The 27764-nt window shown below is 58.4% G+C and overlaps 1 protein-coding gene across 2 annotated transcripts in view; it reads right to left on the reverse strand.

Annotated features, from left to right (window-relative positions):
* The window catches only part of SCUBE1 (signal peptide, CUB domain and EGF like domain containing 1), a 126747-nt gene that overhangs the window by 14187 nt on the left and 84796 nt on the right, over positions 1-27764 (reverse strand). For both annotated transcript variants that reach the window (XM_060023990.1, XM_060023989.1), the window contains 8 exons: positions 23556-23672; positions 17058-17180; positions 14513-14629; positions 12887-13009; positions 3081-3200; positions 2616-2720; positions 1523-1639; positions 599-736 (listed from right to left, as the gene is read on the reverse strand). In XM_060023990.1, coding sequence (XP_059879973.1) covers positions 599-736; positions 1523-1639; positions 2616-2720; positions 3081-3200; positions 12887-13009; positions 14513-14629; positions 17058-17180; positions 23556-23672 — 960 coding nt within the window. The remainder of the gene's footprint in view (positions 1-598; positions 737-1522; positions 1640-2615; positions 2721-3080; positions 3201-12886; positions 13010-14512; positions 14630-17057; positions 17181-23555; positions 23673-27764) is intronic.

Genomic DNA, 27764 nt, shown 5'->3' on the forward strand with positions numbered 1-27764 from the left:
GAGCCTTCCCGCAGCGGCCCCGGGCCGAGGCGCCCTTGCTGCGAATGTCTGCCAGCAGGAGACTGAGGCTCCAGGAGGCCGAGGCTCCGAGAGGTATGAGCCGCTCAAGGGCGCCGCAGCAGATCTGAGCAGAAGCCCGGCCTCTGCCTCTGCAACACGTCCCCTGCCCAGGGCACAGCTCACCTCAGCTCTCATTTACAGCCCAGAGGGAACTGCTGGTGTGAAACATGAGCCAGCATCCCACAAGGGCCCTGCTGGAACCTGGCAAAGACAGGTCCTTGCGCCAACGGCCCACGCCTGCGGAGGCTGCAGGCACGGGCCCTTCCAGGCCCTGGTGAGGGCGTGGAGCAGTGGGGAGAGGCCTGTGGCTGTCACTGCAGCCCCAGCCCCGCTCCTCTCGCGGCCCTGGGCCTCCTCTTCCACCCTGGGCTGGGTAGCTGCTCTGAGGGCCCGGCCCTGAGCCCTGCCAGGTGCCTGGCTGGCCTCCACCTCTGGTAGCCGTGGCTTCGGTGGAAGCCTGGCTTCATGCCCAGCAGACCTCCCAGTCCTCTGTCCTCGCTGAGGCCCTCAGCACCTCCTGCGGGGACTCCTCACCCACCTGAGGCCTCTTCCATCTTTGTCTCAACCTCGAACTCTGCAGTGATGTGGGTCACCTCCTTGGATGGGGACTTTCGGCCACGGTGCCTCTTCTTGGAGGAGTCACACTTGAGGGTCACAAAGGTCACGTGGCAGTTTTCTGGACAAGGAAGGGGCCACTGTGGCAAAGGTGGCACGGGGCGGGGAGCACGGTCCTACCTCACCCTGCACACAGACTGCTGGTGGCCAGGGTCCCGCCCTGCCTAAGAGTTCATGTGCAGACGGGGAAACTGAGGCTGGAGAAGGCCAGGTCTCAGGAGGGGCCGGGGGGGCTGAGCCAGGCCCTGCACCCAGCCCTCCCGAGGCCATCACACCGCCGCACGTGAGGCACTTTGCGTATCTTCCTTCGCAAAGCCGTGCGGCTCCAGCTCGGGGCCGCTCGGCCCAGGTTAGGCCTGCTGGGTGCCGAGCTTTGTCAGGTTTGAGGAGGAACCCTAAGGTGTTCGGGAATCTTCGTGGAAACAGAGCGGGCATGCTTTCCTCCTGGTCCGTTCCCCCAGGCTCTCCCCCAGGCTGCAACACCCTTCTGGGCCACCCTCATTCTAGAGAGAGCCGCTGAGTGAGCCCGGGGTTCCTCCCGTTTGGACACGACCACGCTGCGCGGAAAGCCCTTGCTCTGGGGGAGCCCATTTAACCCTGAGTGAGGTGGGCCGATGGACCCCAGGGATGCTTTTCCACTCAAATGCTGGCTTTCTTCCCCAGGGACACCACCACTGTCTATGGTCCACCAGGTGTGGCTCCTGGGGCTAAGGGACCACGGTGGTGAGGACGAAGAGAGGCCCCTACCCCTGGAAACCCAGTCCCGCTGGACCCTGGGCTCCCAGCCCCCAGGCCTGGGGACCTCCCCCCACCCCCCGTGTGGGTGGTGCCAGGGCGGCCCACTCACCCAGCAGCAGCTGCCTCAGGGCCTCCTTTGCCGGCTCCCGGCTTCGGGGCCGGAGGTGGCACTTGGCATCTCGAATCTTGAACCGGGCCTTCTGCCTGATGAGGGTGGCAGGGGCACCTGGGGAAAGTCCAAATCCCCCCAGGTGGCGGCCTCTCCCTTGGGCAGGGAGGTGGTGGGGCCGGGGGCTGCGGAGGGAGTGCCTGAGCGTGAGGGGGCTGCCAGGGGGACAAACCCACTGGGAGCCGTGGGTGGGGACCTCTGCCGCTTTCTCTCCCTGAAAAAGGTGCAAGGGTGGACGGTGGGGTCCTGCTCGCCCCAGGGGCCATCCAGCCAGCGGTCGGTGGAGGAGGAAGGGCAAGCCTTCTGCCTCTCCCCCATCACCAGAGCTACTCTATGCGGCTGGCGCTTTCAGGAAAAGGGGCAGCACGGACGGGAGAGGGAGGCAAGGAAGGGAAGGGGATTTGCAATGATACAGATGCCAGAGCCGCTGGGTCCTTCCAAGAGCAGAGCAGACCCTTGGACCAAAGAATCCTATAGTCACAGAAGCTTAGGATTACATCATGTACGTATTAAGCACATCGTTGAATCCAGCCTCTTGAATAGGAGAAGCTGCCGAAGCACAACCTCCTGCTGGCAGGGGAGCTGGCTGTGTCCCAAAGTGCGTGGGCGTGTGTGTGCCTCCAGTGTTCCTGGGGGCGGTGGGGCGGGTGCTCCCAGGCGAGCTCGGACTCTGGGAGGTTTTAGAACCTTGTGGCCGCAGCAGATGTGACTCCCTTCACTGAAATGGAATCTGAGATCCATAGACCACTTTAGGGAGCACTTTAGGGTCACTAAACCACTCTGGAACCGTGGCCCAGAGCCGGAAGGGCCCTTCCATGGTCCACTGCCCTTGGGCTGGGACTCAGCTTACAGCCTGCTTGCTTCTGGGTCCTGGCCCTGCTCTTAGCTCCCTGGCACCCTGAGCCATACTGGGCAGGCCCCAGGCCAGGAGGCCTTCCCTGGGCCATGCCCCTCTGTCTCCCCCTGGCCTGGTGCTGGACGGAAAGTCAAGGGGTCCCGCAGGTGCGTGTGGCGTGGACAGGCCAGGGACTACCTGAGCAGCTGGGCCCGGTGCTGGAGCCGGTGCTGTTGCGTTTCTGTAGCATCTTGCCCTGGAGGCCCGGGACACCGCAGCTCAGGCTGTAGCTGTCGTCTGAGTCTGTAGAGAGGCCAGGGCTGAGGTGGGCCTGGGTGCCCCCCCTTTCAGCACCCGTACATCCTGGGGGCCTCGGAGGGGTCACTGAATGCAACGAAGGTCAGGACTGACCCTCACGTCAGTCTGTTTCTGCTACACGACTACAGGCTAAGTGGCTGGGCAGGAATGCGTCCGCTGCACTTTTGAGAAGGACACTGCGGCCCCCACAGAACCGGACAGCTGCCCAGGGTCACTCAGTGACCAGGGCTGGGGGTCCTCATTCCTAGGTTGGGCTCCTCTCCTGGAGAACAGCAGGGAGCAGAGGCTGGACCCCAGGGAAGGGAGCCCCGCCCCCATGCCATCCCGGGGACAGCCTTGGGTTACCTGGCATGAAGAGTGTGCGGGCCAGGCAGGACAGGGAGCAGATTTCCACACCGCCCACCTTGCCGCAGGACAGTTGGGCCTGGGGTGAGGCCTTGGCCCGAGAAAGGCACTTGCCCGGCTCTGAGGAGAAGGAAGACACAAGAGGGGCTTGAGGGGCCAGGGGTGGCTTTCTGGAGCCGGCAGGGCCCCTGAGCATGGACCAACAGGAACCCCCACCACACGTCCGTCCCCTGGCCAGACCGTCTTGGTGGGAGGGGGCTGGGAGATGGCAGGGTCCACATCCGTTTGGACGTAGGGGGATGCTGGGCCCAGGGAGCGGTTTGCTCCCTTCTCCCTCCAACACCAGTCCAGGCTCTCTGTGAGAAGGTCCACTCCCTGTGCCCCGATCCAAGGGCAGGGCTGGACCCTCCAGAGCAGGTGTCCCTGCCCATCTGGGGAAAGGAATGGCTGAAAATGGCCATGGGCTTCTTGGCAGTGACCAAGCACGGGAGGGTCACTGGGAAGCCCTCTCTGGGGCAGCCCCCAGACACAGCCATTAGGTGTTTGACGATGTCCGGAACTGAGCTCTTCAGAGTTTCTCATGTGGAGTCGCCCCAGGGAACAGGCTGAAACAGGGGACTTACAGCTGGAATAAGGGGAACTGCCAGCCTGGATGATCTTAAACATGTGGCTGAACGTTTTAAAGGAAGTGTCTTAAAAGGACACAATCTAGAAATGAAAACAAACTCACGGCCCTCCAGATGAAACATCTGGCCCCCAAACAAACTCAAAACCAAAAGGCCTTTGTCCCCCAAGGATCAAGAAACTATGAACAAAAACACCTGCAGATCATACAAACCAAAAGGGCCGCTGAAGAGCCCGTGTTCTCACTGGTTAAGAAACAGAAGGACAGCCATCCCCAACCTTCCAAGGGAGACGTTAGCCCCCAGCAGTTCCCTGTACTTCCTCTGACTTCCTAGAGGGGATTGTCCGCAACTACAGATGGACAGCACAGCTTTCCTGTGCACGCCCGGCCCTGCACGTGCCCGCACGTCCTTGTGGGGACGTGGGGTATGCAGACACTGATGCGTCTTTCCCGGAGCCATTTCTCAGGGCTTTGTTGACAGCGAGCACCTTCGAGGGACGAGGTAACATCTCCCTGCAGACAAGAGCAGCCTGGCTTCCGTTCACTACAAAAGCGAGGGGTGAGTTTCCCAAGCTGGGCGTCCTTCAGCCAGGATGCAAATTTCCTGTCTGCGCGTCCTCCTGGGTGGACGGGACCTGGGGGGCTGCTGGCTGTGCTGTGTTACGAGGCTCTTGGACTCTGACCCGGGGGTCCCACGAGTCCTGCTGGCGCCCACGGAACAGGGGCAAGCTAGCTTACTCAGCTTGCGTGCAGAGGAGATCTGACTCTCCGCTGTGTACACCATCCATCCCACCACCTTAGGACATCGAAGCCCTCAGAGAAGAGGGTAAAGTCGCCTAAAAAGCAAGAGGGAAGGCCAATCGACTGGCAGTAAGGAAAAAAAGGGGAAAAAAGTACATTTGCCTTATTGTAAGTATATCTGGTTGGGAGAGAATATGCAAGAAGATGAGAAGAAGCAAATGTGAAAAGGGTCAGGGATTTGTAAAAGGCTTGAGGGGACATGAACTTGATTTGCTTTGGTTTATTAAAACCACTCAAGTAAAAACCATAATTCAAAAGGAGTCATGTACCACAATGTTCACTGCAGCTCTATTTACAACAGCCAGGACACGGAAGCAACCTAAGCGCCCATCGACAGATGAATGGATAAAGAAGATGTGGCACATATATACGATGGAATGTTACTCAGCCATAAAAGGAAACGAAATTGAGTTATTTGTAGTGAGGTGGATGGACCTAGAGTCTGTCATCCAGAGTGAAGTAAGTCAGAAAGAGAAAAACAAATACCATATGCTAACACATATATATGGAATCTAAAAAAAAAAAAAAATCGTCATGATGAACCTAGGGGCAGGATGGGAATAAAGACGCAGACTTACTAGAGAATGGACTTGAGGATATGGAGAGGGGGAAGGGTAAGCTGGGACAAAGTGAGAGAGTGGCATGGACATACATACACTACCAAATGTAAAATAGATAGCTAGTGGGAAGCAGCCGCATAGCACAGGGAGATCAGCTCGGTGCTTTGTGACCACCTAGAGGGGTGGGATAGGGAGGGTGGGAGGGAGACGCAAGAGGGAGGAGATATGGGGCTATATGTATATGTATAGCTGATTCACTTTGTTACAAAGCAGAAACTAACACACCATTGTAAACTAATTATACTCCAGTAAAGATGTTCAAAAAAAAGAAAGGAAAAAACCCCACTCAGGTAGTGGGACTTTCTAACAACCCTCAGTTCTTTCCCGAGTTCCAGCCTGTAACGGCTCCTTTGGGATCATTATCAGAAAACAAGCCTCCCTTCTCTAGGTCAAAGGCCCTGCACGTATTGTGGGGAGGGATCTCCTCTGCAAATGGAAGTACCAGCTAAAATACACCTGCGGCGTTATTGTTAGAAGTCTCAGAAAATTCTCCTACACGTGATTCAGACGACAGCCGATGGGAACCTTAATATACCTCTATTATGTACCATCAAAAAACTGAATCCCTGGGGCAAAGTTTCCACGACATCAGCAGAACGATTGGAGGAGAGCCCAGGAAGAGTCCAGACTGAATCCTCCCTGATTGCCAGAAATCATTTTTTTTTTTGGTATCAACATGCAAAGGTTAGGCCAGGCTCTCAGGGGGCAAACTCAACAACTCGGGGAGCATCCGTGACCAAGGCTTGTCCTTCCTGCCTCGGAGCAAGCACAGCCTTGGATAAAGTCGTTGAAACGTCTTCAGATCTTGTACCAGAAGCACGTTTCAATCTGAGGGTACCACATGCAGTACGATCCCTCCTGTGACCTGAAAACACCCAGGACTTTTTCTGCTTGTCAGTGAACTAATCATGGTGTCTGGCTCCTTTCTCTTTCTCATACTACCGTCGAGCAACTCTCCTACCCCTTCCTCTTTTTTTTTTTTTTGGCTGCACCACGTGGCTTTTGGGGTCTTAGTTCGCGGACCAGCGATTGAACCCGGGCCACAGTCATGAAAGTGCCGAGTCCTAACTATTGGACCGCCGGGGAATCCCCTCTCCTACCCCTTCCTGAAGGAGGGACTCGTCTCTGTACTTCAGAAGTGTTCATATCCAGAACAGATCTTTTGGATGCTCTACACCAAATCCCAACTTAATATTGTTTTGTTGATGGGACTTATCTTAAAAAATGAAGAGATCCTAAAATCCATATGGAAATTCAAGGGAAGTTCGAAAACAGCTAGATCAATCTTGAAATATGAAAAACAAAGTAGGAGGACTCACATTTTATGATTTAAAAACACTATAAAGCTACAGTGGTGTATAGGTATGAGGACAAACAAATAGGTCAACGGGACAGAACTGAGAGTCCGGAGACAAATCCATACATTTACGGCCAACTGATTCCAAGAGGACGTGAAGATGATTCTATGGGGAAAAGGAATGGATTTTCTTCAACAAATGATGCTGTGACACTCGAAGAACCACATGCAAAAGAATGAAGGTGGACCCCTGTCTCACACATATAAAATTAATTCAAAATGGATCAAAGACCTAAATGTAAGAGCTAAACATATAAAGCTCGTAGAAGAAAACAGGTGTTGTCTTTGGGAACTTAGATTAGGCAATGAACAGTGTCTTAGAAGTGACATAAAAAACACAGGCAACCAAAGGAAAAAAGAGATACACTGAACTTTACGAAAATTAAAAACTTTTGTCATTCAAAAGACACCATCAAGAAAGTGAAAAGACAGCTCACAGGATGAGAAAACAATCTTTGCGAATCTTATGTCTAATAAGGGACTTGTATCGAAAACATATAAAGAATTCTTACACCTGAATAATAAAGACAAAGAACCCAATCAAACAATGGGCAAAGGATCTGAATAGACATTTCTCCAGGGAAGACACACAAATGGCCAATAAATACATGAAAAGATACTCAACGTTATTAGCCATCAGGGAATTACAAATACAAACCACAGTGAGATACCATTTTACACCCAGTGAGGTGACTATAATCAGAAAGTCAGCTAATAACAAGTGCTGGTGATGACGTGGAGAAGCTGGAGCCCTCACACACTGCTGGAGGGAGTGGAAAACCCTGCAGCCACTTTGGAAAATAGACTGGCAGTTCCTCGAAATTTAAACACAGGGTTACCATATGACCCAGCGATTCCACCCCTAGGTATATACCCAAGGAAATTGTAAACATACGTTCATACAGAAATTTGCCCATGAATATTCATAACAGCATTATTCATAATAGCCAAAAACTGGCCACTACCCAAATGTCCATCGACTGATGAGTGGATAAACAAAATGCAGTGTAACCGTACAGTGGAATGTAACTCAGCAATAAAGAGGGATGAAGCACTGACACATGCTACAACGTGGGTGAACCTTGAAAACATCACGCTAAATGAAAGGTCAGTCACAGAAGGCCACACGTCGCATTCCACTTACATGAAATGTCCAGAGTAGGCGAATTCATAAAAGACAAAAGTCGATTATGGTTGCCTAGGACTGGGGGGCTTGAGGGAAAATGGGGAGTGACTGCACGGGGTTTCTTTGGGGAGTAATGAAAATGCTCTAGAGTGGATTGTGGTTGCACAACTCTGTGATTATACTAAAACACACTGAATTGTACACTACATGGGTGAATTTTGTGGCACGTGATTATATCTCAAAAAAGCTGTTAATAAGAGCAAAAAACAAAAAGCAGACAGACAGGAGGCTTCCCTGGTGGCGCAGGGGTTTAGAATCCGCCTGCCAACGCAGGGGACACGGGTTCCAGCCCTGGTCCGGGAAGATCCCACATGCCGCGGAGCAACTAAGCCCGTGCGCCGCAACTACTGAGCCTGCGCTCTAGAGCCCGTGAGCCACAACTACTGAGCCTGTGCTCTAGAGCCTGCGAGCTACAACTACTGAAGCCGGTGTGCCTAGAGCCCGTGCTCCGCACTGCAACAAAGAGTAGCCCCCGCTCGCCGCAACTAGAGAGAAACCACACACAGCAACGAAGACCCAACGCAGCCAAAAAAAAAAAAAAAATAGTACTTTAAAAAAAAAAAAAAAAAGGAAGAGCGATAGTACCAGGCTGGACAGGCAAGAATCCTCCAGGCCGGAATCAAGCCCGGAGGGGCTCCAGTTGGCTCCAGGGCCGCACCCGTGGCTCTCTCTAGCATGTTACATTGCTAAACATAAAAGGTAAACATGCACATGAGCGGAAGCAGTCAACCTTAGAACGCTTTGAAAACAGAGAGGTTTCCTGCGCATAACGGGAGCACAGAGGCCCACAGCAGAAGAGGTGCAAGTCGGTGGCAATGTTTCCGGATCATCATGTGAAACAGGCTGCTCTGGCCCAAGTCCTGGGGCAAGGACAGAGGGGCCCAAGGGTTCCATCACACACACACACTGTTTGGCTTCCTACTCTGTAAAGAAGCGGGGGGAGCAAGTTGTAAGAGGCATGAGGACGATGCCTGGTGAAGCCAGAGCGGCCTCCTGGGACCACCAGACCACCTCACTCAGACGTTTGCTAACATCTTTCCTAAGACAACCCATCCTTGCGGGGACAAACTGGTGGTGACATTAGACAACGTTGGTGAGAAGCTTTTCCAGGGTGGCAGAGGAAATGGCCAGTTCGTGGTGTGGCTGTGACCTTCAGAATCCTGGGTAAAGGGTAAAGATGGGACATGCACTGGAACCAAGCCCTAAGGGACACTTGGAGCGCGTCCAGATGGATTTCATGGGTTATAATTACGCTCTAGTAATAGTATGTTTACTTTCTGGATGAACTGAAGCAGTCTCTTGTTGAAAAAAATAACAGCACTCATAGGAGCTAAAATATTATTAGATTTTGTGCTCCTTATTTGGGATATTCCAACTTATTTACTTAGTAACATACGGACACATTTTACTGGGAGAGTTATTCATGAATTACTCAGAAATATCACAGTCTTTATTACCCCTAATTTTTCTTAAGAAACAAAAATGAATTTTTCAGAACTTACTGTAAAGTCACCACTTAGATTTTTTATTTTATAAATTTATTTATTTTAGGCTGTGTTGGGTCCTCATTGCTGTGCACGGGCTTTCTCTAGTTGTGGCGCGGGGGGGGGCTACTGTTTGTTGCGGTGCGCGGGCTTCTCATTGCAGTGGCTTCTCTTGTTGCGGAGCATGGGCTCTAGGCACGCGGGCTTCAGTAGTTGTGGCTCACGGGCTTAGTTACTCCATGGCATGTGGGATCTTCCCGGACCAGGGCTCGAACCCGTGTCCCCTGCATGGGCAGGCGGATTCTTAATCACTGAGCCACCAGGGAAGCCCTAGAGGTCTTAAACTGAGGTTTTTCAGAGAACCCCCAAAAGCAGACAGTTCACAGAAATTGACTGTTACCCGAGATTCTCAGAACCGGCTGACGGCTACACGGAATAGAGAGCTTGTGCCTAAGACCACTGGAATAAATTCTCCTAGATGTCTGTAACCACTGATTTCCACACGCTCTTTTGCAAACCTTTGCTCTTCATTCTTCGGATCACATTTTCCCACCTTATGCATTTAAGGTTGTACACTTCTGCTTTACCCTATCATGTTTCCCTTACAAATAACTCACCTAGATCTAGGCCTTACTAGTGATAGCCACCATCCTGATTCTTTTTTTTTTTTTTAAATAAATTTATTTATTTACTTTTTGGCTGCGTTGGGTCTTTGTTGCTGCACGCAGGCTTTCTCTAGTTGCGGCGAGTGGGGGCTACTCTTTGCTGCAGTGCGCGGGCTTCTCATTGCGGTGGCTTCTCTTGCTGCAGAGCACGGGCTCTAGGCACGTGGGCTTCAATACTTGTGGCACTCGGGCTTCAGTAGTTTTGGCACGCAGGCTCAGTAGTTGTGGCTCGCGGGCTCTAGAGCGCAGGTTCAGTAGCTGTGGTGCACAGGTTTAGTTGCCCCGGCATGTGGGATCTTCCCGGACCAGGGCTCGAACCCATGTCCCCTGCATTGGCAGGTGGATTCTTAACCACTGCGCCACCAGGGAAGCCCCTACCATCCTGATTCTTTAAATCAGTTCTCCCAAGCTGTCGCTAGGGAAGCCAACATTTAGAAATGCTATAAAGTATGTTACACGGACGTAATTATGATCGCCTTTGTGGGCGATACATAAAGAAGGAAAATGCCCTCCCATCAGGAGAGACCGGTTCAGCTGTCTTGCAATGTATCTGACTGTTCGTCACAACACCGCCCACAGACAATATACCTACAGCTCCACTGAGGTTGACCCCGTGTCTCACATGGACATCTGATTCATGGGTGCTACCCCAGGACCTCAGCTAACTGCCCTGTGGGTCTCTGAGACTGTAACAAGTGAACGAGTCCCCAGTACCCTCAGTGAATGATGCCCTTTTCAAAGCGTCTAACGGTAGAACACTTTCTGAGGGACATAATAATACCTGGTGAAGCAGACGGTGGAGGCTCTTGGCCCCAACCAGAGGGACTGGACAGCTTTAGTGGTCATCAAACATGTGTCCCTCACTTAGGGTGATAGAGTGAATAATACAGCCTAGGGCATGGCGTGGGGGGCAGGACAAAGCGCTCTGCCTGCCTAGTGCAGGTAGTTATAGATAATAGTATGACCTTGGATCTCATGGGCAACCAGGGCAGTTTGTGGCCCTGCCGATACTTCATTTGGAACCTGGATTCACAGTACAGGTGAGGTGGAACTGTCTACTTCAAGGCTACATGAGAGAGCAACCTGCATACTGTGGACTTAGGGAGCAGGTGGGGCCGGTTTTCCTGGTCAGCCCTGGGAACCCTTAAATCATGCTTCTGGAGGGCCTTCCTTCCAGCACCTTCTAGTAATACCTGCAGTCACACTTGTCTGTCTCATCCTTCCACATCTACTGTCTAGAATATCAACTGTTTTCGCGTATAGTCCCAGCAAATGGCTCAGAGACAAAAACGGGATAAAACCTCCCCGACTGACTGTGACCTGACGGTCAGACCTCCACCGATGACCCTTCCTGGAGGCTGGTTTGGTGGCAGTGGTGAAGATCTGGACAAGCCCTGGTGGCCTCTCCTGCAGCTCTGACTGAGGAGGGACGACCGAAAAGGGGACTGAGAATTAACAAACAAACAAAGAAACATGTCCTCATATCCCTAGAGAAAGCCTGTACCCGATAGCTCTGGTCAGCAGTAAATACCAGACCTCACAGGACCCTAATGATCAGTGGACACACCTCGGAAAGCCCATCGAAGGGCGTGGGCGTGGCAAGTCAGCCAGCTCTGGGCCCGTTCACTCAGCGATCAGGCTTCTGAGGCTGGTGTGAGCCCCGTCTCCCTCAGCGCCCCGCAAAGACATGCTGCTGAGACTGACATCACCTGCCTTTAACCAGCACAACTCCACACGAGCTCTTCCCCCAAACTCTAGGCAAAACCAGCGGTTTGCTTTGCTCAACCAGACTGCCGGGGCAGCATAGCAATTCTTGCTCAAGTAAACAATAAACTCAGCTGTCTGACCTCGGGTGACTAAGTGATGGTATCCATTCTCTGATACTTTCATTCATTCATTCAACAAATCCTTCACTGAGTGTCTATGGCTGCTGGGCCTGTTCTAGGGGCTGGGGATGCAGCAGTGAACAAGACAAGCAAGGAATACCTGCTCGGGTGTGCAGAGTGTATGTTCAGCGAGGACAGACCGACAACACCCCGCGGCAGCCAGTGGCTGCGATGGGAGGAGACGAGCGTGGGACAGCCAAGAGGCGGAGGGCGCGCAGAGGGGGGCCGGCTGCTGCTCCAGGTGTGTGGTCAGGAAGCCCCCCACCCCAAGCAGACCCCTGCAGAGAGTGACGAGTCCTCTAGGCTAAGAGAAGAGCCTGAGCGTGGCTATGTTGAGGTCGGGGGGCTGCACCTGTGAGGTCAGGGAGGCTGGCACGCGGTGGGTGGGGGTGAGGGTGGAGGGCAAGCAGGCCGGGCTGTAGCAGCCTTTGGGCCATTCCAGGAACCCAGACTTTGCTTCTGCACGATGAGGACTCCCTGGAGGGCTCTGAGCCGAGAGAGATGAACTCTTAGATCTAGAAGGCTTACTCTTGAGGCCCTGGGGATGCTGGAGCACGGCGGGGCAAGGACCTGAGAGCCGTTCCTGGGACCCAGTACAGGCCCGGCACACAGCAGGTAGTCAGTATGTGTTTATGGAACCAGTGAACGTGGACCGTCCAGCACTCAGCTGAGAGGTGCCCCAAGGCCCCAGAGCCCAGCAGCAGAGGGTGCAGGAGCCCTGAGCTCTCTAGGAGGCCCGCCCCTTGCCAGGCCAGCGGCGGGTGTACAAAGACCCAGGCGCTCCCCGGTCCAGGCTCTGCTGCTGCTGCACCCCGTGTAACCACCCCTCCCCTCCCACCAGCTTCCTTGGCAGGACAAGAGGAGCTGGGGCTACTGAGGCCTCCGCGCCCTGCTGCTTCTGAGTGTCAGCTCCTCCTGAGTCCACAGCTCTGGCTGCACACGCTGACCCCCAGGTCTCCACCTCCGTGCTCCCCGTGCCCCCGCCCCAAGCCGTTTCTGCGCCTCCAAGCGTGCTCTCCCCGCTGCATCCCCTCTTCTTCTGTCAGCCCTCATTCCCATCAGCCGTATCCCAGCAGCAGAGAGCACCTGCCCGGGAGCCGCAGCCATCCAGGCACCAGGGGAGGTGCTGGCACCCAGGCCCTTCTCAGGGGTCCTCGCGATGGCCCGCCCCAGGGCACTCACCCACGCAGTCCTTCCGGTTCCAGTGGAGACGCCTCCCCGGGGGGCAGACGCATTCGTAGCTGCCCTTGGTGTTGACACAGCCCTGGTCGCAGCTCCCGTTGTTCATGCTGCACTCGTCCACATCTGGAAGCACAGGTAGGCGTAAGGGCAGGAGGGGGGGCTGGACGGTCCAGCCGAGGCCACACCCTTGGGGCTGGCAGGGCAGGACCCACCCAGGACAGGAGGGCCGAGAATCCCCTGACCCTGACGCCAGCCTGATACTGTCACTGGATGCAGACATGTGGTTGCACACGACACACACACGAGCTTGCACACACACAGGGTTCCCGCAGACACCAACACACATCCCCCCCTCCAGGAACCGCAGTGGTTTGCTGAACTTGGGCAGCTGAGCCCAGACTTGGGGGAGGACAGAGAAATGGCACAAAATAAAGTTGCAGTCAGGTCTTGTGGGGCCGGAATGATCAGCAACGGCCCCGGGGTCCTGAGGCCGTATCTCACTGTGGGACTTCGGACGTGCCCTTCCCAGCCAGTTTCCCTCCTGCACAACAGGCACCTGGGCACAGGAAGTCTCCCCTGAGGCCCCGCCTTCTTTTGGGCCAAAGACCTGTGTGCAGAAGCTGGTGCCCAGGTTTTTGGGAGTCCCTGCAGAAGAATCTGCAGCTCACCCCACGAGCCACGCCCCTAGCACCAGCTGTGCCTGAGCCCACCTAAACTTCACAGCTGCCCAGCAGGGGAAGTGTGGCTACCACCAGGTCAAAGGAAAGGGAGAGACACCAGGGACCTCAGGGCCATTCTTGACACCCCCGCCAGCTTCACCCCCCAAGCCTGTACATCCCCATGTCCCATCATCCGTGGCACCTGAAGGCATCTAGAGCCTTCCCTCTCTCCACATCCCTCCCCACCCTGCCCAGGCTCCAGTAGCTCTCACTCCCATGCCTGGAGCCGTGTCCCCACTGGTGCCCTGGGTCCCACTCTCCTAAACACGTGGCAGCTGGAGGGATCTCGTTACATGAACTTGAGCCCGTCACATCCCTGCATAAACCCTCCAATGGCTTCTCATCGCACTGGGAATAAAGCCACAAGTCCCCTGGGGCTCACGAAGCCCTGTATCCCCTCTGTCTGCACCTCCCGCCGTGTGCCCCTTCCCTCATGGGACTCTAGCCCCACTGGCTGCCTCTCGGTCCCTCGCTGCTCCTCTGCCTCAGTGCTCTTGCACACGCTGACCCCTCTGGCACGCTTCCCCCACCATGACCCAAACACTCCTCCTTTAGGAGCCCCCCATTGTCCCCACCCTCTGCCCTTCTCTGTTGTTACCCCCTCCGCTGGAATGAACTGTTTGTGGGATCCTCTGTGCAGCCATCCTCCCTTCCGGACTGGGGTTTCCCAGAAACTGCTGTTTCCAGGCCCGTGTCCACAGCCTGGCTGAGGCCTGGCACCCAGTGGGTGCTTGCTGCCCCTCCCCCCACCCTCCCGCCTTACCCTTGGCTGACCCCTCTGCCCACCAGTCCCTCCCAGGCCCATCAGAGTCAGGGTCAAGGTCGGGGTGTGGGGTGCAGTGCAGGTGGCCGTGCGGCCGGGCGCGTGCCTCTGGGGGGAGGTGGCCCTGGCGGGCGAGCTGCAGACCTCCGCAGTGGGTTGTCCCATAGAGTGTGTAGCCGCGGCGGCACAGGCACTGGAAGCTGCCCGGGGAGTTGATGCAGATGTGGTCACAGGTCCGCTCGAAGGAGCACTCGTCGACGTCTGTGTGGCCACAGGGAGACAAAATGTGGGAGGAGGTTCAGGGTGTGGTGGATGGCACGGCCTGCCCCTCGCTCAGTCACTCAACAGACCTCTGTGCCCGACAGTCCTGGGGCCCCAGGCTCAGCGCACAGCCGACGCACAGCAAACGTCAGACTTCGTGTCGCTGCCCAATTTTCCATTCTGTCTCCATTAGCCTCATGTGTCTGGGTGAGAAGCTGCCTCACATCTTTTCTGGAGGTGGGCAGGGTAGAAATATTTTGAGTAGAAGGGATTATTACGAATCCCTGCCATTTTGATATCTCCCATTCCAGTGGGATTAGGGTAGGTATTTAATCCACACCTGCAGGAAACCAACGGGCTTGCCTGGGGAAGGGGCTGAACTGGGACATGAAAACAGACCCCTTGACTGCCGACCAAAGTGTGTTCCCCCATCACCCCAAGATGTCTCTGGAGAAAATGGGGAAAACAGCACAGACAGAAAGGGGGATGGGGGTAGGGATGATGCCACCCATGAGGAATAACAAAGTAGCCCTGATAGTATGTGACACTTGATTCTGACCACCCTGGCAGCCAGGGTAAAAAGGGAACGAGGGCGGGCCACAGACTGCTTGCTGCTGGAAAGGAGGAAATGAACTACGTGTTTGCAGGAGACCAATCTATCCTGGCCGTAAGTTCTGAGCAGGGTGGCCCCCATGGGACAGCTGATGGGGGTCCTGAGGGCAAGGCAGACACTGACCTGCCTCTCCTTGGGCACTGCAGCTGGAATCTGTTCTTTGAATACATTTGCTCACGTGCCTACAGACGCACTCATAGCATATGTGTTTGTAATAACACGAGCACGAGGAAGGAATCACTGCGGATGCTCAAAGGAAGATGTGATTCCTCCCGGGGGTGGATCTGGGAAGATCTCCTGGGGCTGTGGCACCTGGGCTAGACCCTGAAGGATGGGGCTAGCCCGGAATGAAGGAATGAGAGTGGGGGAAGGGCACGCCGGGCAAAGGCTGGGAGGTGACAGCACTGGATCCTCAGGGATTGTGTGGAGCTCAGGGGGGCTGGGGAGGTGTCTGGGGTCCCCATCCCAAGGGCCCTGTGTGCCTGCTGGAGCTGGGGACCCAGGGGCTGTGCTGGAGCAGGGGTGGGCCGGAGCCCCAGGGCCTTGCAGAGCTGAGTCAGGAAGAGGGGGGAGGAGACTCAGCCAGAGCCCGGAGCAGTCCAGCCATTGCCCGCCCCTCTCCCAGGGCAGCTGGGGATGCAAAGCCAACGGCCCTCCCTCAGCCGTCCACAGAATGCGGCAAGGCAGATGGAGAGACAAAGCCAAAGTGCAGAGGAGCCTTGATCCGAGCCCGGACGGGTGCTGTGCTCCCAGCAGGCCCCTGTGCCCCGAGAGGAAGACAGGGCTAGGTCGCCCGAGCAGCGAGGCGGAGGCCGAGCCCAGGGAGGGGAAGCGATGGGCTCAGGTCACGTGCTGAGCCCCAGGACAGGCTGGCCCTGGACCCTCCCTTACCAGCCTCTGCTCTCGCCTTCCTCGGGGCCCTCAGGGCCTCGTGCTGCCCCAGGCCGGCCTCTGAGCACCGCTACGAGGCGGATGCTGCAACCGCAAGCCAGGTGCGGCCCGGTGCAGGCTGTGGCTCCTGGGACCTCGTGGAGATGAAACGACGGGACGGCAACAGGGTAACAGCGATGGAACTGAGCCGGCCCCACCCTCTGCGCGTATCCCCGAAGCCGGCTCCTTCTCAATGGCCTCATCTAGCTCCACGGGGCTCCTTCTGGTTCCTCACACCCCCTCAGCCCAACAGCGCCACTTCCTGGTCGGGTTTGCCTCCCTGGCTCCTCCTGGAAGATGCCTATTCATCCTTCAAGCACTTCCCCAGTGTCCCCTCCCACAAAGCCTTCCCTGACCCGTCTCTCCACTGCCCATCCTCTGGGCTCTCACTGCATCCAGGATGCCTGCGGGACTTGTCCCGGGCTGTGATGCTTGGCTTCTGCCCAGGTCTCTCTTCCCATTACCCCTGCTCCTTGCAGGTGCCCAGGGACCCTGAGGAAGGGCTGCTGGAGCACGCCTGCCACGTGCTACAGCTTCCACCAGGTGGCAGCATCCACCTGGCCTCTGAAGCCACTGACGGTGGCCTGGGAGGCCCCCTCTGGAGGGAGGAGCCGGCGCCACCTGGGACACGGGCCGACCCCTCCCTGGGCCTCAGATCCCCTCTATATCAGGGAGAGGTGGGGCTGGATGGCTTCTCAGGGCCCCTAGAATCATAAAGGACGGGAAGACAGGAGGGCAAGCGCACAGGCTAGGGACACAAAAACTACCCCCGGCCCCTCAGGCCCGGCCCGGCCGGCGGACACGCCCACCCCAGGCTCACCTACCCTCCTGGGAGCCTGTGTGGCCTGAGAGGGGCGGGACCCCACGAGGACCAGGGCGGCTCACCTTGGCACGTCCGCTCGTCCGTCAGCAGCTTGTACCCCTTCCGGCAGCCGCACTCGAAGCTGCCCACGGTGTTGCGGCAGAAGTGGTCGCAGCCTCCGTTGTTGACCAGGCACTCGTTGATGTCTGCGGAGCCGGGCGGCAGGACGAGGCGAAGAGAGTGGGCTGGGCTGCGCTGCCTGGGCCGCCTCGGGTCCCCCGGCTGAGCCCAGGAAGGGGGGCTGGCTCACAGCCGTGGGGGTGGGAGGACGGGAGACACCGCTGCCCCCAGGACTTGGCGAGCCTGGCGTTTGTGCACCGAAGGGAGGGAACTGGTGTCTGCGGTGCCGGGCCAAACAACAGGGACCGGGACGCTCCCACGCCCTTTCATCCCCGGGGAGGTGCCAGGGAGGTGGGGAGGCCGGGAGCAGGGGGCTGCTTCCCCGAGGCTGTGACTCTGGGCTGGGCGAGCTACTGGACCCCTGGGGCCTCGGCTCCCTGTCTGTTAAAATAAGGATCAGAGGCGCCCCTACGTGGAAGGACGTCACGAGGATGAAATGAAATAACATCCCTAAGGCGCCGGTGCTCAGCCAGGGCCCAAACAACTCTTTACAAAGTAGGTTTATTGCTCCTGCTTTACTGACGGGGAGACCGAGGCCGGGAGGGTAACTGGCTCCAGGTGCCGCGGCTGGTGGCGGGAACGGGCGCTCCTGGGCCGCCTCCCTTCTCAGCCTGGTTCCTGCCGCTCCCCCTTCTCCATGCCTGCAGGTGAGTTTGAGCTGTTTCTTCACTGGGCATGTCACGAGTTGTGGCTGCACCCTGAAGGCCTCCCAGCACCCCTGCCGGTGGGCCTCGGCTTGCACACCTCTAGTGATGGGAGCTCCTTCCCTCACGAGCTCCCCCCACCCCCAGGAGCTCCCTCCCACCCTCCTTGCCCTGCTCCCCTGGGCTTGTTCCCCGGGCTCCCGGTCCATCTGGCAGACTGAGCTGTCAGAGACCCTGTCCCTGAGGTACCTTTTCTCACTCTGAAGTTCCTCTTGGGCTCCGGCTCCCGGGCCCCCCACGCTGGTCACCCCCCGCCGGCCCCCCAGACCTAGCCCAGCAATTGGAAACAGAAGTAGGAGATGACGTCCAGGAAGGTGTCCCCACCCTGACTGGAGGAGGGCACAAAAGGAAGTGGTGAAAGAGGCATCCCCCCGCCCCCGGCAGAGAGAGGACTTTCTGTGCTGGTCACTGGCCACATCTTAACAGAGCTGCTGACTCAGACTCCAGCACCCGCTGAGCCTGGCCTGAGTGTGAGGCCCGGACACCCCTGTCCCGTGTAACTGGCACGGCCAGTTGTCAAGGTCAATCTGTCCCCATTTCCCCGAGCCCCGCGGAGGAGACTTGGTCCTATTCCAAAGACTCCGGTCTCAGGCGCGGCCTCTCACCACGCTGCCCCCAGCTCTTCTCCTCAGATGGAACGGGCTGGACTTGGCACCTGCTGAGAAGTCCTCTGGCAGCCCCCCCACAGAATGCTCTTCACCCCAACAAACCCCCAAACGTCAGGAGAACGGCGGGGGCGTTAAAGAGAGCAGGGCTGAGACACCCGGGTGGGCAACTCTCGGAGCCTTTGCGAGGGGAACGGGCACAGCGAGTCGGGCAGGGGCAGACCCAGAGCTGCTTTCCTGCGGAGGCCCGGGTGGGGCTGGGCTCTGGGGAACACAGGACACTCAGGGGGTGTGCCCGCCACCTCCTTGCCCTCGGCCAGCCTCCCCGAGGTCCCTCTGCCCCAAGGACCCATTCTGTTTGCGTATGCTGACGATTTTGGTGCCAGGAAGATGGGAAGGGCGGGGAATCCGAGGTGGCCCCACTAAGGGAGGCCGCTAGGGCGTGTGTGACCCTGGCTCCGCCTCTCACGGGCTGGGCCTTCACCTCTCTGCACACAGGAGGTGCTCTACGTGTGCACCAAAATGACGGCTAAAAACAGAGACCGCTCGGCACTGCGAACCCTGCACGCGCTCCGAAGCCTGTGTTTCAGGAACAAAGCGGCCTCAGGATGAGCCCACGCCCCAGAGGAAGTAGGAGGACCCTCTGGGGGTCACGGCACCTGCTGGGCGGGCATCACCTCGTGCTGGCGACCAGGCCAAGCACTTTCTGGCAAGGTCTCGTGTGACTGTCAAAACAACCCGAGGCCAGATCTCCCACTTTCCGGGGGAGGTCACAGCTCCACGCAGGAGGCCGACTTGAGCCCAGCCCCAGGTGTCTCCAGAGACGGCCCCGCCCGTGCAGCACGCTGGCCCTGCGGCCTTCAGAGGAAGCAGACCTCGAGTGCAGCGAGGGCCTGTCCAGACAGAGGCTGGGGCTCTCCGTCGCCCCCTCCCCCGGGGGTTACAGGAAGACAGGGGAGATTCTGGCTAAAAGCCTCTGACAGAAGAACGGAGGGCCCGCTCAGCTCCGTGACCCTGGGCAGGGCAAGGCCCCTCTCTGAGCCTCAGGCTCCCCATCTGCAAACTGGGCTGCTAGCAGGCACCTGTCCAGCATCATTCACTACGACTGGATGTGCAGATGGGGCTCGCCTCCTCGGGAATGCCTCAGGCCTCTGGAACCCCCAATCCCATCCCCTACCCCATCTGGGCCTGTCGGCTCAGGGGCTGTCACAGCAGCTAGACAGGAGGTGCGAGGCGCTGTTCGCTTGCGGCCCAAGCTGGTGTAGCGGGCTGCCTGGGGGTCAGAGTCGGGGAGGCACCGTCCCAGGCTCTAGCCTCAGCTGTAGTGAGGGGGCAGTGGGCTCGCACGGCCCCTCGGCCTTCATTCTGATGAGCCTCTGACCCCTTTCCACCTCCCACCCTTCCAAGACCCCCCTCCTTCTCTACTGTGCTCCCACCGGGCCCCACCAGCGGCCAGCAGTCCCCTACCTGGTTACAGAGGCTCACGGTCTCCCCTCCACATCCTGGCCCAGCCCGGTGGCCCCGCCCTCCTCTTCTCTGCACGCTTGGATCCTGTCTCGGCAGCCCTCACCCCACCCTGCCTGGGGAACAAGCACCCCCTGGAAAGCCTTCCCTGACGTTCTCTCCAGAGTTAGCTGCTCCCTTGTCATGGGACCTGCCTTCAGCGGGATGACAGACGGGGCACCTGGCTCCCACCTGGAGCCCCAGGGCCCAGCATGAGGCCTGCACGGAAGGATGGGACACTGAACGAATGGATGAACGAATGAGTAAATAAGCGAGTCGGGGGGCTGAGAGGTTAGTGGAACATTCGATGCGTCACCCAATGTTTGAACATCAGTGCGTGTTGGGGGGAAAGGTGTGGGGTGAGCTATGGGGACACGCAGTAGGTTGGTTGCTCCTGTCCCCCTCTGCCCACCGCACTGAGGGGGCACAGCCTGGCAACGCAGAGGCCACGTGGATGAGGGTTTTGGGGCTGTGGGAGTGGGCTGGCATCACTCTGGAGCAGCCTAGGGGGAGGGCAGGCTGCTGGGCTGGGCTGGACGGGCACAGGGCAGGTGAGGGAAGAGGGCCAACAGGCGGGGCTGGGGGCGGTCCTCCCAGACTGGTGCTGGGAGGAGGGGCTGGTGTCCCTGAGGAAATCCAGGCTCTGGCTCAGGAAGTTGAGGCCCCAGACCTCCCTCCTCTCAGAAGGGCCAATTAGCAAGGTGCCCGCTTCCCAGTATCGAGCAGGACAGCGCCAACCAGGGAGCCCTGCGACTGGGCTGTCCACACTCTTGAGACAAAGCAAGGGCACGGGGCAGATCCTGCAGAGCCCCCCACGGCCCTGATGTTTTGGGGCAGGCCTCCACCTGCCCACGTGATCCCCGGCCGTCCTGGGTTTTCAGCTCTGGATTTTCCCAGACCTCCAGCCACTGGTCTTGCTTAGCAATGACCTTCTGGCTTCCAGAAAACACTGAACCTTCGATATCCTCCTCTGGGCCCTGCCAAGACCAGGGCGTGCATGCTGACCGAGAAGCCAGCACCCCAGGGCCAGGGCCTCGGTTTGTCGGGGATCCCCAGCTGGCTTGCCCCCGCCCCGAGCCCCCGTACCCTGCCCTGCGCCCCTCCAGCCAGGCCCCGGGAAACTCAGACTGTAAGCCCAAGGCTCTAAGACTCCAAACCCGGGGGTCTCGAGGTCAACATTTGGTTTCCAGGGTTCCCTGATTTGGAGACGCTGTGATGTTCCTACTATATAGTTCTGGACCAGTCCCACGATCCTCAAATTCTACGTATAACAACATTCAGACAGCTCTTCTCCACCTCTGCTGCCACCCCGGGCCCAAACCATTGTCACCTCGAGCCTGTTCTTCCCGACCCTGCCTAGAAACCCGTCCCAACAGTGGCAGGGACTGTCTCCAAACGAAAATCTGGCCTGTGCCTCCTTGCCCAAGAGTGTCTGGCGCCTGGCCGAGGCTCACAGGATGAAGGGCCAACCCCTTCTCCTGGACCTCCCCTGAACCTTCCCCAGATCTGGGCACCCTGGCTGCGTTGGGTCCTGGAACCCCAGGCCTCTGCACAGCAGTCATGTTGCCTGGATTAGAGCCTCTTCCTCCATCCTCCCCGCTCTCCTACCCCCTGCCCAGACTTTAATTTTTAAAGTCTGTCTTCTTTACTCAATAGAAGATCTCTGGGCACAAGGAATTTCTGTTTCATTCCCTGGTCTCCCCTGCACTTGCACACAGGAGGAGCCCAGAAAACCCACCCGGTGCATGCGTGAACGAAAGGACTTCCTGACTCCAGGGCAGTGGGAGTGAGGGGCGTCGGTTAAAGGCAAATGAGCAGCCCTGGGTAGAGGGTCCAGTTGTTCCAACACAGGAAACATGGCCGGAGGCCCGGACTGGTGGGCCTGGGCCGTGTGGGCAGCTCCCTTCAACATCTCCCCCACCCCAGACTCAAGGTGGGGTGAGGATGGATGCCCCTCTCGCCAGCAAGGATGGGCAGGGGGCAGCAGTCAGCGTCCCCTTAGGTGCTCCTTGTGGGCCATGTGACTGCTGAGGCCCCTTTCCAGCCCAGACAGGTCAGCTCCCGGCGGCGAGCTCCTGGCCTCGAGTCCGGAATTAAGCCCTGCCCTACCCCTCCGGTCCTGCGTCAGCGCTGTGCCTTGGACGGGGTGTGGGTGGCCCGATTCTACCTTCTTCTGTCCTGGCTCCAAGGGCAACTGGCTGGACCTGCTGTGACACTGCTGGGCTATGAGGACGGCTGGGTCTGCGGTGGACCCTGGCCAGCCCTCCTGGCATTAAGCCCACGTGGCAAGGCCTCAGAGAGCCCCCGCCCACCCGGAACACCCCTCGCTCTAAGTGGGCTGAGCGGAGGCTACAGAAGGACTTTATTTTCAAATAAACAGGTGGGAGAACGGTTATTTCTGTCAATAATCACTAGGTTCTTCCCAGCAGAGCGGCTGCGGAGGAGAAGTCACATGCTCTCTATTTTTACAGGCTTCAGAAGCCCATCTCAGACTATTCAAAATCACCTGAGCCTCCGCTGTCAACCTTCTCACCCACTGGGCTTTGGAAGTTCTGGCTCCTTTGCCCTTCCATGCTGGCCTCCGGGCCTGCCCGCTTCCCGGCAGAGTGATGGGAGGAGGGCAGCCAGCCTGGGCAGGGATCTGAGCGCTGGTCTGGGAGTGCTGAGGGGCTGCACCTCACTCCTCGCAAGGGCTGCCTCCCGGCCCAAGGCCCGCAGGTCTTTGCCTGGGCTGGTGCCCCCGTGCTGTAGGGCTGGTGCCCCCGTGCTGTAGGGCTGGTGCCCCCGTGCTGAAGGGCTGGTGCCCCCGTGCTGTAGGGCTGGTGCCCCCGTGCTGAAGGGCTGGCCCCTTCAGTCCTAGGGCTCAGACAGCTCTGGCTTCCCAGCCCCTCTGCTTCCTGTTTCCTGAGGGGTCCCCAACACGGCTGAGCCCCCGCGGGCCCTCAGGAACCTCAGAGTGAGCCGGGGACAGCGGGCAGAGAAAGCTCACCCTTCTCTGGCTTCCAGCAGCCGGCAGACCGGCCCATTCCTGACCTTCCCAATCCCTATTTCTAATTTTGCATCTTTAGTCCTCTGGTTGAGATCCCCCTGCACACCTTCCCTCTTCCAGTGACGAGGACACACAGTGTCCTCAGTTTGCTAACGCCGACAAGAAGACCATCCTGGCCTGGTCTGAGCCCTGTGCCCTGCTGCCCCCAGCTCTGCAGAACGCACCCCGGCCAAGGTGAGTGAGCACAGGAACCAGCCTGGCCCTGCCCCCTGGGAGGCCACAAGGAACCTCTGCCGGCCTAGGAAGCCCAAAGAAAAGGTACCCCGTTTGTGCAACCCATGGTGAAGCCACATTCTTCGATATCAGAGCCCTGCCTGAACCTGTCAATATACAGTGGAACTGGGGCTCCCTTGAGCCTTGCTGGGGAGCGCTGGTGCTGACTCTCCCTCTTCTTAGCTTCTCCAACAGAAATGCACGTGGCAGCTGACCACCCTCGCCCCTGAAGCCATGTGTGGTCGCACACCCAGCCCAAGTGTGCCGCCCCGCTCCTGCCCTGCCTGCACCACCCGGGGCCCGGCGAGGGAGGTGGTGCACACTGACCTTTGCACGTCTTCCCATCCGGCTGCAGTGTGAATCCAACCGGGCAGCTGCATCGCACGCCGGTGGCCGTGTCCTTGCACGTCCGGTCACAGCCTCCGTTATTTACTGCACACGTCTCTGAGGAGGGAAAGAGAAAAAGACACTCTCAGTCTCCTTGGACAGAAGCCACCACCTTTCCCCACCTGTGGGGGGAATCTCCTGAGACAGGAGACCTGAGTTCAAATTCTGGCTCTGGGGACTTCCCTGGCAGTCCAGTGGTTAAGACTCCGCGCTTCCAATGCAGGGGATGCGGATTCGATCCCTGGCTGGTGAACTAAGATCCCACGTACCGCGGGGCGTGGCCAAAAATAAATAAATAAATGAATGTTTCCAATGCAAATTCTGACTCTGATACACTCTAGCTGTGGGGCTTCTCTGAACCTCAGGCTCCCCATCTGTAAAATGGGAGAATGACACTGTTTCCCCTCTGATGATGATGGATGGGAAAACTGTTTGCAAACCGCAGGGAGCGGTGCCAACAGGGTCGACACCACCACCAGGGCCAGTGCTGGGCTGGTATTTAACCACCCAGGGACAGATTCCTAAACCCTTGCCTTGCCTGGACTTGGACTCCAAACCCAGACTGGCAGTTACTGGGGCTCCCAAACTCGTCTCAGCGCGGAATGGCTTGTGGCCCTGGCCGTGGAGTTGCAAGGGGAGGTTCCCAGAGCCCGCGCACCATCCATCACCTTGATGAGGCTCTCAGCCCAACATCTGTTCTCGCTGAACGATAAGCCAAAGGCGTCTGTTTTTTGTCCACTTGAAGCTAGTCTAGTGCTTTTTTTTTTTCCTCTTGAAAATTCAAAGGGCTGGAGTAGCTGGGGCATAACTAAGGTCACTGAGCTCGTCGTGCGGTGAGAATGATCCTCCCCAGGCCCGGAGAAGGGGCTGGCACACCTGGGTCACCGGGGCACGTGGAGGAGCCTAGTTCCCGGGCCTCTGAGCCTTTCAACCTGGGTTTCTTCCTGAGCATCTGGCGTGCTTTGGTGTTGTGGGAACTTCCCTCTCCCCTTCGCTGCTAGGAAGGGAAGCGCCAAGGGCCCCCACCTCTTGTAACCTGAAATCCCCTGCCTGTCTACCGTGGCTGCCCCTGGCTGCCTGGCCCCAGCGGGACTCTCCCCAGAACTTTCCCCCTACCCCATTTATTCTGTCTGTCCTTCTGTGGTGTCTGCATTCCTGCAAGGTGCATTCCGTTTTCTCCGGGAGGAGTTTGGGGATGAACGCAGGAGTGATGACTAAATGAATACATACCCCCAGTTGCCAGGAGTCTCTGCTGCTAATGTCTTTCCTTTGAACTTCAACTTGTAGGGGGTGGACGGAGCAGGGAGAGGAGGAAACTGGGCTTTCCGTGTGTGTGTGTGTGTGTGTGTGTGTGTGTGTGTGTGTGTGTGTGTGTGTGTGTGTGTGTGTGTGTGTGTGTGTGTGTGTGTGAGATTCTGTGGGGTGACCACGATGGCTGTTGTCCTTAACACCCTGAACTCGGGGGCTGCCTGCTGCCCGGGGCCGCTGCCCGTTTTCTCGAGGTTGAAGCCTTCACCGCGGTAGGACAAGCTGTAACCGCTACCGCAAGGCCAGTCTCCTCGCCCCTGCCTCTTCCCAGGCTTTGCGTGTCTCCCCATACTCTAGCCCTCCAGCTTCTGTCTGCCTGCTGTGGGGCACGTTGCCCAGTGGCTGGGAGGCCTCCTGCCTGCTCATGGGTCAAGGTCAGCGCAGAGACCTCCACGAGCAGCCTCCAGACGCAGAAAGGAGGCCTCCGCCCTCCGTGTGCGCATGAGGGCTGGCCTCCACATGCGCGTGGGCCAAGCTCTGACCCGCACACGCCTGCGCAGGCCCTCTTGTCTCCCCCGCCGCCCGTCTACTGGGGCAGTGGAGGTGGGGAGGCCAGGGTGTGACTCTGGCTCTGTCGCTCACTGAGTGACCCAGTGAGTCCGCCCCTCGGGGCTTGACCTCAGCACCTACACCTGGCAGGTGAGGACGGCAAGCCTTCCCTCCCAGGGCTGAGGGGAGGATCAAAGACACCCCACACTCAACAGCGTCTGGCCCAGGGCCCAGCCTGGAGTAGCTGCTCAACAATGTTAGCTTCCTACCCTGAGGTTACAACCAGAGAGGGAAATCCCGCCTCCGGCCCTCAACTCCAGAGCCAAGGTACCCCCATGTGCCTTTCCAGCCTTTTACGTGGGAGAGCCCCTCTCTGGAGAGGGGGCAGAGAACCTGCCTGTTTTCCAGGTGCAGGTAGTTAAGGCTCAGGCCTTGGAGAGGCAGGGGGAAGGCCCGAGAGCAGGGGGCGGGCAGCAGAAGGTGCCGAGAGCTTGGGCTGGGGCACAGCTGGGTGGCCTTACTTGGCGACAGCGGGATGACCACTGGGTCTCTCCATGGTGGTGGAGGTGGGACGTGGCGTGGGCACCGGGGACTGTGTCCCTGAAAAAGGGACCCGGCCAACCAGGCTCCAGGGGGCTTGCAGGCCCTTCCTGTCTCTGGAGGCCCTGATGGGACTCGGAATCTTGGGCCTCCTGAGCGACCGGGGCCCTGGAGACCTGCTGGCCGCACCTGCCCTCTGGGTAGGAGAAGGAGGCCGAGCTGGGGCCGGGGTCAAGCCTGGATGGTCACTCGCTCTCTGCGCCCTCAGGGCAGGTCTCTCCCCTGTAGCGAGCACCCTTTCAGTCTCCTGTGTTACCCTAGACAATGTTTGGTACAAGAGCTCTTTGGGCTCCCCTGGGTGCTGGCCAGCCCATCCCACAGGCATCGCTGCACTAGGCTCCCCCACGCTACAGCAGCTCTGTGGACGGCCCCTCGCCTCCCAGGTGCAGAACTGGTGCCGAACACTGGGAATCGGCGCAGAGCAGCGTGGCTGGTAAGGGGCAGGGCTGGTGGGACCCGGTGGGTGCACTCTAACCCACCAGCAGGCTCAGATCTCCATCCAAGCCAGCCCCAGCCAGCCCCAGCCGGGGCCCGCACAGCCAAGCGCGTACCTGGCTCTCTAGCTCCTGCCCAGTGCGCCCCGTCTCCACGAATGCTACTCCATCTGCCCCAAGGATGCGCCCTCCCCCACCATGGGCCCTTTGCAGGTGGAGAAACCGAGGCTCAGAGGAGTAAAGGACCTTTTCTAGGCAGGATTAGCTGCACGATTTGTGGGACCCAGTGTGAAAGAAAAGTGAAGGGCCCTTGTTCAAAAATTGTTAAGAATTTTCCAACAGACAGCCGAGCACTCAGCCAACTGTGGGCCCTTCTAAGGGCAGGGCCCCGGGTGAGCGCACAGGTCACACAGCCACTGGGAGAAGCCAGTACTGGAACCCAAGACTGTGAGACTCCAAGCTGCTGAGTGAGCCAGGCCTCCGGGGGGGATCCTCGGGGGCGGCCTGCAGTGGGGCAGCAGAGCCAGTGGCCTGAGGGGGCAGCGAGGGGCGCCCACGGGCCTCCTCACCCAGCGAGAAGGGAGAACTCTCACCCACAGGCTGGGCTGGCGTCGGGGGACTGAAGTGGGGAGGGGCTTGGGAGTGAGCCCCTTTTCAGCAGATGGGAAAACCCCAGATGTGTTAAAAGGCCAATCTTTAGTGTTTCCCTGGGGGAATTCCGCTTTGGGCCACGCCGGGCGGGGCGGGGGCGGGGAGGGGAGCGGTGGCACGGGCAGCCACTCAGCAGGACGTGCCGTGCAGCCCGGCCGGGGCTCGGACGGCAGGACGCCCCTTGAGTTGGCGCTAGGTGCTTGCACCACCCTAGGTCTGGGGCGAGGTCCGGCCTGAAGGACGGTCTCAGTCAGTGTAGTGGCTGACGCAGCAGCCACAGGGGCAGAAAACACCGCTCGGAATGCTGCCCCGCAGGGTCGGGCACGTCCCTTCACGTCTCAGAGCCTGAGCTTCTGGCCGCGTGTCGTGGAGATGTAACACCTGCCACCTGGTCCTCGCAAGGCCCAGACAAGGTGCGCGCGTGACGGTGCTCGGTCGCGAGGCCCAGACAAGGTGCGCGCGTGACGGTGCTCGGCGAGCTGTCACAGTGGTGACCGCGCGCGCACTCCTGGTGCCACCCTTAGGACCTCCGCCTGTGGAGCCTCAGTACCCAAGTCAGCTGCTGATCCACCTGACCCCTGCTCTGCGCTGGGCAGACGTGCCTCACGCCCAGTCCCTGGCCTCTGGAGGTCTCAGCCCAGCGGGGCAGCGGACGGTTCCCTCCTCT

This window comes from Delphinus delphis, chromosome 11, assembly GCF_949987515.2.
Source record: "Delphinus delphis chromosome 11, mDelDel1.2, whole genome shotgun sequence".
NCBI lineage: Eukaryota > Metazoa > Chordata > Mammalia > Artiodactyla > Delphinidae > Delphinus > Delphinus delphis.